At 30.1% G+C, this 12,364-nt stretch overlaps 1 protein-coding gene across 9 annotated transcripts in view; it reads right to left on the reverse strand.

Annotated features, from left to right (window-relative positions):
• The window catches only part of LOC107455733 (arylsulfatase B), a 41,942-nt gene that overhangs the window by 19,253 nt on the left and 10,325 nt on the right, over positions 1-12,364 (reverse strand). For 6 of the 9 annotated variants that reach the window (XM_087158139.1, XM_087158138.1, XM_087158140.1 and 3 more), the window contains 3 exons: positions 8,535-8,647; positions 2,856-2,966; positions 129-254 (listed from right to left, as the gene is read on the reverse strand). In XM_087158139.1, the coding sequence (XP_087014265.1) occupies positions 129-254; positions 2,856-2,966; positions 8,535-8,647 (350 nt within the window). Of the gene's footprint in view, positions 1-128; positions 255-2,855; positions 2,967-8,534; positions 8,648-11,403; positions 11,517-12,364 lie in introns of all 9 variants that reach the window. The other 3 variants (XM_043044850.3, XM_016073406.4, XM_071177999.2) reach the window with 1 other exon arrangement.

The following is a 12,364-nucleotide window of genomic DNA, read 5'->3' on the forward strand; positions in this document are numbered from 1 at the left end:
TCAATTTAGCCTATAGCACTTATATTGTCTCTTGTAACATGAGCATATTATCAAGTATGAAATTAAATTGACGATATTCAATTAGAGTATAACGAAAGGTCTTCATAAAATAAAAGGAACAAACTTACTTTTGATTTATTATGATTTTTTATAAGTTGCACAGCCTGTTCTGTATATAAAGATGTTGAGTATTGACCTAATTTGTCAGTAATAGATTTCATGTTATGGCGAAAATCCAAACCCCACAATTCACCCTAAATAAGAAACAAAAATCAAACCTCAGTTCAGATAAGAAAACTGATAAAAAAACATAGAAATAGTGCAAAAAATTTTAGTTTGAACAACATTTTAAAACAGCTATACAGTCTTAATAGATGGAAAATGAAAATCATGAATGCAGGTTAACATTTCTTATAACTTTTAAAGCAGGATTAGAAAGTTCTGGACATCTAATAATATTCTTAAATAAACATATGTTAAAAATCAGTTTAAAAATATAGCATAAAAGCAATTCAACAAAATCTAGATCAAACGTGGGAAAGTGCAAAATCAGCATAGGCTCGAAATTTGCCTTCAAATAAATTTATAATAATTAAAGAGAAAATAAATTGAAATATAACAGAAGAAACATGAATGCAATACATAACTTCTTCAGGAACATCCTGCATGCATTTATGTGGGAAATTTTATGTGAATAACTGTTTTTATTTTCTGTAGCCTAAAAAAGTCCTTTACTGCATTCATGTTTCATTTGTTATGTTTCAATTAATTTTCTCTTTGATTTTTATAATTACATGTTCTAGATATGTCATGCAAGTTTTGATCCGTCTCATCAAAAACCTAACCACTTTATAAATTGGTACAAATACTACTATTTATATTTTAAGAAGCGCATTGCAAATGTTGTTTAAAGAATTATTACTAAATGCTATTTTCTTCATACAACTTAACATATGATGAAAAAATATTTTGAAAAAAAAAAAAAAATTATAACATAAATATACTTTATATCACTGATCGTTCTGGACATAAAAATTCGTATTTTAACCCGCAGTCTTCTCCGCATAGCAAAACCGGTTTTTCCATGTAATTAGATAGGGAAATAGTGTATTGAGGAGAAACATTCCTTTAGTTTTGCCCATTTTCTAAACCGCCAGCGGGTTAAATATGGATAATTAAATTCTAACAATAGAAAAGGAACTTTATTTATGCTCGCATATCCTTACATCAAAAGAGAAGTGGTATCAAGACTAGGAAAATATCAAAATGTTTAAATGTCATTACGGACATGTTATGCATAATATATAATGTATGCCTGAATGAAACTCTGAATTAATGAAAACTTATGAATGTTCCTATTATTCATCTGTCAAAAAAAAATGACATTAAACATTAAGTGGTGCAGTCAAAAGTAAAGTTTAGGAGTACATTTAAAATTTTAGTATGTTTGGATTTTTGTGTGTATAGCAGGTATTGCATTAATTAGGATATTAAAAAAGTTTTTATAATTGGAAATCAGTGTTAAATTTGAATTAGCAAAATTTATAATAGTATATTATATATGATTAGTAAATTTATCAAAGAGTGCAATTTCCTCTACACCAGAACAAATCTCAGCACATTGAAATAAATTTTATAGATTTTCCAGTTAAACTCATTCTACAATCACAATTCATAAAATACTTTCAAAAGAAAATGAAATGTTTCAAATAATAATGAGAGAAATATTTTCTTTTTAAATGCTAGAAAGGAGAGAAAAGAAAATACCTTCCATTTAGTGGGTATGATAAAAGTAGTGCCTAATATAGGTATTGCGGTAGTCATTATAATACGCGAAAATTCTTTTGGTACACATTGAAGTATACTTTCGTTATCTCAAATTCAATATCTTGAAAACCTTGATATGTCCAAAAAAAAAAACTATTTCCCCTTAGCCATATCCACCAAATATTAATTTCAATTTCTATGTCGAAGAGTTTGTAGACAAAACCTTATTTGGTTGAATACTTTTCAAAGTAAAAAATGAATTTTTTCAGAAGAATCACTAGGTACCAAAACTCTATATTGCTGCTCCCCAAGAAAAAATGCTGCCCACATATGCTCAGAATATATGGAAAGCGATGACTTGGCAGCTATTTTTTGAATAGAAAAATTGATTGAAGAGCAATTTCGAAAATGATGAACACTGTGGTAGAGTTTTTTTTTCTTTATAAACTCTATTTATGTTAGTTTATTGTAAACAAATTCTTTTATTTTTAATGCTTATTTATTTTTGTGTTGCTTTAAAAAAAATTGATCATTGCTGCATTTAGACTTATTGTCAACTATTATACAAATATCTTTATTAGTATTTATTATAATATTTCATTACTCTACATTTTTGAATACTATTTATGAATTTTTTTCTACTTTTTAAAACATACTTGGTTCTGAACTTGTTATCTCGAAAGCTTGCTACCTCGAAATTTTGTTAGCTTTAGCGTCCCATCTACTTTGAAATATTGAGAGTATACTGCACTAGTATATTATTAGCATATTTATCAAAGAAGGCAAATTTTCTGCTTCACTTAAATAAGCCTCAGTACATTGGAAGAAATTTTATAGGTTCTTAAGTTACACTTTTTTTACAATCACAATTCATATAGTATATTATTAGCATATTTATCAAAGAAGGCAAATTTTCTGCTTCACTTAAATAAGCCTCAGTACATTGGGAGAAATTTTATAGGTTCTTAAGTTAAACTTTTTTTACAATCACAATTCATAAAATAGTTTAAAAAGAAAATTAAATATTTTAAATAATAATAAGCGAAACATTTTATTTTTAAAAATGTTCGAAAGACGAAAAAAAGAACCATTTGGTGTGTATGATCAAAATAATCTTCTGCACCACTCCAATATCCATAATGGGAATCAAATCCTCTGAAAGTAGGAGTATAATTCTTCTTGAAAAAACCCAGATGCCACTGTGAATAAAAAAAAGGAATTAAAGTAAATAAAAATCCAAAATAGTTATGAATCTAGGAAAATAAATTAATAACATACAATTTCTCTTGCAAGTTTGCGCTACTCAAAAGCAAGTATAAATTGGTTGGAAAGATAAATAATTTCTGTTGCTGTTTTGAAGCTTGTTTCAGCCATTAGGGTTTGATTCATATCACCAACTATCACTTTCCCGACAAATCATATCACTAATGTCACTTCGTCAACACGATCACATTGCTGACTGCTCGTTTCACTGAATTAACAATCAATTAAATTTTTATTCATATTTTCAGACTAACTCTACTTATTATTAGTACAAGTTTTTCATGCTAAGAAACTTATTGAAATTATCTGAGTGGATTATATTGTGGTAATTATAAATATCTTATTAAATAACTTACTTAGTTGGATAATTGCAGAGATCTGGGGAAACAATTATTAAATAATAGCACTGCAAAGATTCTAAGTTTGAAATGAAGCATGTGTCAACTTTAATTTTTGATTTATGAAATATCCTTCTTTAAAAAAAGTTTCATTAAAGTTTCAATTTGAAAGTTTTCATTATTTAAAAAATATTATTTTTATTGAAAAGAATTGCTCTGACAAATAATTTGGTATAAAGGTGATGCGTGTCAAAAATGCCCAGGCTAAAGTCTTACATACAATTTATTATTTCGTTAGTTTATTTCTACGCTATTCATTTGAGATTTGGCTGCAACATTCATATTTTTGCAAACCACCGGTTACAAAACAATTGTTTATATTATGACATGCATGGCTTCGCTATATCTAAATGCGTACTTCAATATAGGCTTTTATATTGATTATGTTGTAACAAATATTGATTCGGTATGGTGTCAGTAAGAATTAAAGATATTAATTTCATTTTTATTTGTTACAGTGACAAAACTGTATATTGTCTATAACTGCTATAAACCGTTGACTATGACTTGTTTTAAATATAGTGACTTTATTAATAATAATAACACAGCCTTATATTACTATATTTTCTATAGACTTTAAATTTTAATTTTTAACCAGAAAAATGTTTATCAAAAGCAAATTAATAGGTTAACTAACTAAACCTATTATAATAACTGCTATTGTTATTCATGTAATTAGAATCGATGTTTTTTTTTTAATTGAATTGAATGTAGGGTTTAGTGGCACAAAGTCCAAACGAGGACATGCTGCGCCATACAGTACGGTAAAACAGTTAAAAAAGCAAAGTACATGCACCACTTTATTTATCGTACAATTATAACTGATAAAATGGTATAAGTTTGTAAATAGAATCAGGTAAAAGGCATGAATAAAATCAGGTAAAAGGCATGAATAAAATCAGATAAAAGGTGTGAATACGATATAAAATACATGAAGTAAGTAAAGTGTTTGCGAAAGTGAATAAAATTGCAAATGTACTAAAACATTTATATACAGTTAAAAATACCAACAGCACGTAAATATGCAAAAATGTTAGGATGATGAATATCATCCAGCAAATCCTGCATACATAAAATGGAACTCCCAAAAAACGTTAAACGAAGTTGGTTAAAACATGGACATGTTATTAAAATGTGATGAATCGAGAGAGGAACGTTACAGGTATTGCATAGAGGAGGAGGCTCTCCAAACAGTAAGTGGAGGTGTGTTAACCGGGTATGACCAATTCGAAGACCTGTAAGCTTTACATCAGCACTACGCAAGGGCAGTACTGGCAAATGGCCCAAATCGGTTTTAATGCTATGCAATTTATTAAAAACTTTGAGATCCCACTGTTGTTGCCACAATGATGTCACAAATTTCCGAATATGCAGTTTTACATCAGAGAAAGGTATGGACAATGGTAAAGTAGATGTGGCAGACCGTGCAGCTGAGTCGGCTAGATCATTCCCTGGAATACCAACATGACTCGGTACCCTGCAAAATAAAATCTCAAAGCCATTCTTCTGATGCGTGGTTAACAAATGAATAATGAAGCATAAAATTGGATGAGTGTCACAGTGAAACTTTTCTAATTGGCTCAAAATGCTCATACTATCGGAGTATATAAAATATTTCCGAGTAGAGCGAGTAGAAATTAGTCGTAATGCTAATAAAATAGCAACAGCTTCAGCAGTGAAAACGGAGCGAATTTCAGGGATTTGGTAGCTGTACGTGACGTCAGCAATGATGATACCACAGCCAACATATCCAGGCGATTTTGAGCCATCAGTATAGATCGGAACATAATGAGAAAACTGATGACGATGAGAAAGGAAAAGTTGTTGAAATATGGTTGGTGATACAAGTGATTTTTTTAGATACATCAAATAGAGAATAAAAATGATATGGTGAAACAGTCCAGGGTGAAATATGTAGGTGGTCTACCGATTGTGATGATGAATCTAAAATAGCAAATGTTTGAATGTGTGAACGCATACGAGCTATAAAAGGGCGAACATAAGATGGTCGAGCATCATATAAGCGCATTAAACTTATAGGAGTACCCTCACGCTGTAAGGGGTGTGAGGCTGAAGACATGATACGATAGTAGTGCATCAAGGACAATTGCATTCTGCGTAGATCCAATGGCAGTTGATGACAAACAGCATATAAGCTTTCTACAGGTGAAGTGCGAAATGCACCGCTACAGATGCGTAATGCTGTGTGATGTACCGTATCAAGGCGTTTTAGTTGCGAAGCAGAAGCAGTTCCATAAACTGTGCATGCATAGTCAATGCGCGACAGTATAAGTGCTTGGTAAATTCGTAATAGCGCGTTCAGCACCCTAAAACGTGTTAGAAAGCACCTGTAACATATTTAGGGATCTCTCGCATCTTTTTCGCAATTGTTTTATGTGAGGCAGAAAAGTAAGCTTATGATCAAAAACAACTCCAAGAAATTTTGTTTCAATTACGATGGGTATAGCAATGTTATGAATATGAATAACAGGATCATTGTGAAGCCGACGTTGCCGACAGAAATGTACACATGAGCTTTTGGAAGGATCGATTACTCTCATGTCAGATCCTGAGCATGAGACGTTTAGAATCGATGTTTATAACTTATATGTATGTAATATAACTGATATAAAATCCATTTTAGTTTAAACTACTCATACTATAGGCTTTAAACTAATCACACTATAAGCTATTTTTCCTCAATCGCTTCCTTGCAAACCTCAAGGGGTTTGTGAGGCGTATAAGGAGGGCTCACAAAAATATGATTGTATTGGCAGAATTTTAAATGGCTAATATAAAAATATAAATTATACTTAATACAACTAAAATTATATTTCTAGGGAATTAGATAAAGTGATAAAATAAATACGTCCCAAAAACTGTTGGAACAATTATTTTATTTTCAATTAAAATAATTGTGTTCTAAATAATAAAAAGTTTCCAAATGTTTTTTTTAATAAAACTTTAAATAAGTACTTTCATATTATTTTCTAAAAAACAGTACTTAGTGAATCAAAAGTCAAACAAAAAGTAAAAATCTCTACAATGTTCATACTTAATAATGGCTTCTTTAAGTCTTAGCAATAACCAAATTTTGAGTAAGCAATTTAGGAGCATATTTAAAACTACTACCAAAATAATGCACATTAAATAAAAACGAGATTTTCAAGAAAAAACTCTAGTTACGAATATTGGAAAAATTCGTAATTTTGAAGTACCGCGAAAAAAAAATTAAAATGGAATTGATCATGTCAGCGGAATGGTCGTGCTGTAAAAAGGATTATGTAGGCAAAATGAGCCGAAATGATAGCATTGGAAAGAATGGGCCTATCATGTGGGCAAAACAAATCATGTGGGCAAAACAAATCATGTCAGCAAAACAAATCATGTCGGCAAAACAAATCATGTGGGCGAAGCAAATCATGTCAGCAAAACAAATCATGTCGGCAACACAAATCATGACGGCAAAACAAATCATGTCGGCAAAACAAATCATGTCGGCAAAACAAATCATGTCGGCAAAACAAATCATGTCGGCAAAACAAATTGTAGGTGAAGTGATCGTCAGTGCTATGAACACAGCCTAGCCATTATTACAAATCATTCAAAGTGTAATAAGCATTTTCTATTCCACAGTTTTAGACTGAACAATGGGATGCTACACAATGGCATAGAATCAGAATCACTAAAATTTTTCGAATTGAAAATTGAGTTTACCCCCAATTTAAATCATTCAGGGGTGATTGTGACAGAAAGGGAAAAATATACACCTTCAAGAAAAATCTCAGTTCTTACAAGAATTGCGATGTTGGATTTTTAAATCATCTGAATATGAATTGCAATGCGTAACTTTCAAATCAGATAAATACGAAAATCAATGTTGGATATTTAAACCAAGTGAATAGCAATCGTGATATTAGAGCATTCCGGCCCCAGTGTTCGAAACATTCAAGTAGGGGGAAGATTCACGTGTATGTAAGCGCCTCATTAGTGGGAATTAGCTAAAGTTTCGTCAAATTATAAGTTTTTTATTAGCGAAAGTCCGAGTCCCAACGGTCAAAAGAAACACAGAGTTCTGCGATATTTCAAGAAATATCACATGCCTACTCCTAATTTTTAGACCCAGAAGGATAATATGAAAACCTGGAATTTTGAGGTACCACTGAATAGCAAACACCCCTGATCCTTCTGTACCAACCAAAGGCAAATAATTTAAATAAAAAATTAGGCACATTTTTACTCTAAGCGGAAAAAAAATTATTAACATAAATAAACTTTTTTGAAAGCATACCAAGAATTAATATAAGAAAATGTAATATATCTTCAAAAAAATTGCATAAAAAAAGTTTCTAATATTGTGGTTATAAGAAGTATTAATATAGAGATGGTCTTATTAATATGTATACCTTTGTGTATGAAATTAATGCTCGTCAGATCAGGATAGAAAAAAAAGCATAATTATGGAAATATCGAAATTCCTCATCATAACAACAAAAAAATTTAACAAACTTTTGTTTTTAAACCATGCATTCTTTTCTTTTATAAAGTAAAAAAATGTTAATAAAATATAGAAAAGCTATGAAGAATTTCATCAATACGGTGATATTTTTTGTCTGACAACATTACTTAAAATTTACTTACGATTACGTTTGCACTTTACTGTACATTTGATGAGGAAATCAGCATCCTTTAAAACTAAATATCAAATTACTGTCATCATTCATCATTTTTAAATGCTAATAACTATACAACTAAAATTTAGAGATTTGATTTTCACTGTAATAACATTATAAAAATATTAGCAATGCGAAGAATGAGTTTTAATTTAATATTTTATCTGAGACATAATCTTTTCTTAAGTTATTTCAACATATTACAATAATTAAAAAAGGTCACATATTGGTTATTAAAAATCATACTCTCTCTCTACTATTGCATACTACTATAAACATATATATATATATATATATATATATATATATATATATATATATATATATATATATATATATATTGGTTATTAAAAATCATTAAGAAGAAAATTTTGATTTCCAATTCAATTTCTTAATTAAAAAAGTTATTCGCTCATAAAATTACTTGATATACCTTTCCAACAGCATGATTGGTATAACCCATCTCTTGCAGATACTGCGGTAGTATCTTTAAATGTAAAGGTAAGCCCCATGGTTGGTCAGAATAAATGACATCATGCTGCAGCCCTATACAAATGCAACAGGATTGTAAGAATTTTGTGGTAAAATAAAGTTAAAAATTCATTTTACCATAGATATTGTGTTTCATATTTTCCTTCCTACTTTCAAAAAGTCATAAAATAAATAATGATAACAGAAAACTATGATAAATAATGCAAAAATAAGCTTTACATTCACAAAATAAAACCAAATGGTCATTTGACATTCAAACCCTAGGTCACCGTCCATAGAAATCTGCAATAATTTCTTAAGGTCTACATTTTTGACTGATGCATAAAAGCAGGCTAAAAGGTCATCTGCTACAGAATGGCCCAGAAAAGCTGATGTTAAGTATCGCGTCTCTACAATGTTCTTAACTGGGTTCCAAAAGTGGATATGTATATCCAACTGCTTCTGCTGTGTCGCTTTGTTCAAAGACTCATCAAAAAGCAATGTATAAAACTTGGCATTATCAATGCACTTCAGAAGTAGCATGCTAAAATGAGGTGCAAGTCCAAAATGACAGAGATATGCACACTTAGATTCACTGCAGGTGAAATGACGTGCTATTGAACTGTCTGGAAACATTGTACTAAATAATTTTCCAGTGTCTTTGGAAGAATTGTAGGAGTAGTAGCTTTCTACAACTTTTAAAGCCCATAAAATCTCAGAAGAAAGAACTTCTTTCCCCAAAGCCCAAGAATCTTCTTAAAAGATGGAGGCAGCAGGAGAGCTGAAGGCAACAGAATTTAAGGATTTAGGGAAACCGATTTAAGGAATCCGATCACTCAAAAAAATTTTCAAAACGCCAAAATAAAAAATATTTAGCACTTTTTTAGCACTCAGAAGAAATTTTAGCACTTTTTAGGCCCTAAAAAAGTTGAGAAAAAATTTTAGCACTTTTTTAGGACATTTTAGGACAGCAAGAACCCTGAGAATATAAGAATTGGGTACTTGCACCTCCCGAAGAAGATCTCCTATACCCACACCCGTGACATATGACGTCAGCGCCAGCTAATCTTTATCAGCAAAATGGCGTATTAAAGTTTCCCTACATAAGTAAGAATGTTAATTAAAGATAAGATAATTAAATACAGTGTCTTATCGCACATAGAATTAGCTAAAATATATAATTTTTTTTCGTCTTCTTCTCTTAGTTAACTTTATTTATTATTTGTTTATGTATTGTAAACTCTGATATATTCTTGTTTCGTGTACCTAGCAACTTCGATGCATAATTTGTTTGTTTATGTTCCCCACAGCTTCTCGCCTGTCTTTGTGTTAAGTCACGATGTAAATATATAGTGAAAAAATTTAAATATTTGAGAAAAAATCTTTGTGAAAGAATTTAGAATGTGCCACTTAAGATAATTGATACATGACGAGCTTGGCTTACACGAAATAGAATGGAAAGAACGGTTGCTAACGTAAACAAATGCCATGTTTCAACAACCAATCAGGATCGAGATACCCACACAAAATTTACTTGCGATTACATTTGCACTTTACTATACATTTGATTAAGAAATCAGCATCCTTTAAAACAAAATATCAAATTATAATAATGGGTTACCTGCAAGTGACATTATTTATAATAATATTATAAATAATGTCACTTGCAGGTATCCCATTGAATCAGTGCTTTCTTCATAAATCCAAATTTGTCTGTTCCCTCACAACAATCAGACAGAGAGATTATTTTAAAAATTTAAATTAATCTAACACGAAATGTAGTAAAGTGTACAAATATAAAGTCCTAAAAAATTGCCCAGAAAAACTTTATTTTGTTTTAATTTAAATTGAATTTAATACAATGATACTAAAAACAAAGAATAAATAGTTCAGTTTGTAATTTAGTAATTTTCTTCCATTTGCTTGTTTGATTTTTAAAAATTAAATTTAGATTAAAAATAATCGGCCGATGTTGCAATTATTTGCTTCCTCCACTGTTGTGCTGGAGGGTAGCGGTTACCGTGGTTTGCAAGTAAAACAAATCTACGGGCAAGACAATTCATGTGTGATTGATAAAAGGGTAGTTACAAAACAATGGAAAACAGGTCTCACTGGGTGCGTAGCTAAATCTTTCAACAAACATTAAACACCTTTTAAGTACCATATACGTTAACAAAATGCAAAATAATTTTTTAAGACTTTTACATGATCATGATAAAACAAGTTAGTTTCTGACATAAACAACTCTTTTCTTGATTATATTAGCCGCCACGATAAAGATCGAGAGATTTTTCTGGTTCGATTTCAGAGAGTAGAAAATTAAACCTGAAATTGAGAATATCTTGCAAATGAGAGAGCAAGAATCTCACCGAACCAAGTTCAGTATGCGCACCTGCAAGTATTTAATTGAACTTTTTAAGTGATTGGAGCTTTCTTACGTTATGGGCCGACGGAAATAAAATTTGATGAAATAAAATTCCTTCAGTTCAATAGATGGAATGAAAAAAATCTAATTAAAATTGCTACTTTTTAAACATTTTAATGTAACCTCTATAAAAATTCAACTAATTTCATAACCATAAATCAGACTTAAAACAGGAAAGAACTTAAAGGTTAAGAAAAATAATGAAAATAAAGTTCTATAAGAATCGGGACAGATATTTCTTTTCAATTTTAAATAATACTTTTGTTTAGTGCTAATTACATAAGCAAAAATCTATCAGGAGCATTAAAAAAAAACATTTAAAACAATTTTTTGATATTTTCCTAGTCCTGAAAGTGTTAGGTAATCCAATGTTTGCAAATGAGAAGGAAATGAATAATTTACTGACCTTGCCAATGGCATGAGTGTCATAAGTCATATTTTTTAGCCATTCAGGCAGCAAACGGAATTTTAAAGATAAACCATACGGATGAGAAGATGGAATCGGACCATGTTGCAATCCTAAAACAATTAATGATGGATTATTTCAGTCTCAGAACACGTACTGTAGCTAGTAAAAACTTCTCTGTTTTCCTATTAAGATTTCTTTTTAAACAAAGTTATGATAGAAAATATTTTTTTCTCAATATATCAAGAAATATACAATTCATATTATTGGCTCGATTCCACAGAAAAAAGTATGGTAACCAATTTCTTAGCATAATATCAAAAAGAAATGCAATGCATAAATGCATTTCATTTCTATGTATATGTTTCTCATGCATATGTTTGAAATGAAATGCATAAAGTACAAAAATTGCATTAAAAAATAATAATTGTGGATAAATATAGAAAACTGTAAAAAAAAAAACATGTAAAAGATTTCTATAAAACTTATTAAAAATTTATTGCGTTGAGGATTATTCTGACAGTGATTCGGCTTGCATGCTACAGCACGTCAAGCACAGCAATCACTGGAAAATTCATTGCGAGTAAAGATAACTTGAGCAAAATAATAATCTTTTCCTTTTGGTGGCAGAACACATTCTATTAAACATGATTAAACACGATTTAATTAAAAAATTAATTAATTCAGGAATGATTGTGGCTTCAAGAAAAAATACTTAACAGGAAAAAAGTATTTGTAGGGGATTATTCTGACAATGACTACGCTTCGCTACAACACGTCAAACACAGCAATTGCTGGAGAATCCGTTGCAAGCACAGATAACTTGAGGCAAAATAATTATTGAGTTTTAAATATATAACGAAAAAATTTCTTTTTTATATTTATTATTAGTTCTAAGAGAAAATTTGAACATTTCTGAGAATCAAATAACACCGTTCACCTTTCTTTGATGCAGGTGTTT

This window comes from Parasteatoda tepidariorum, chromosome 2 (assembly GCF_982258835.1).
Source record: "Parasteatoda tepidariorum strain Cologne lab strain chromosome 2, Ptep-v5.0, whole genome shotgun sequence".
Lineage (NCBI taxonomy): Eukaryota > Metazoa > Arthropoda > Arachnida > Araneae > Theridiidae > Parasteatoda > Parasteatoda tepidariorum.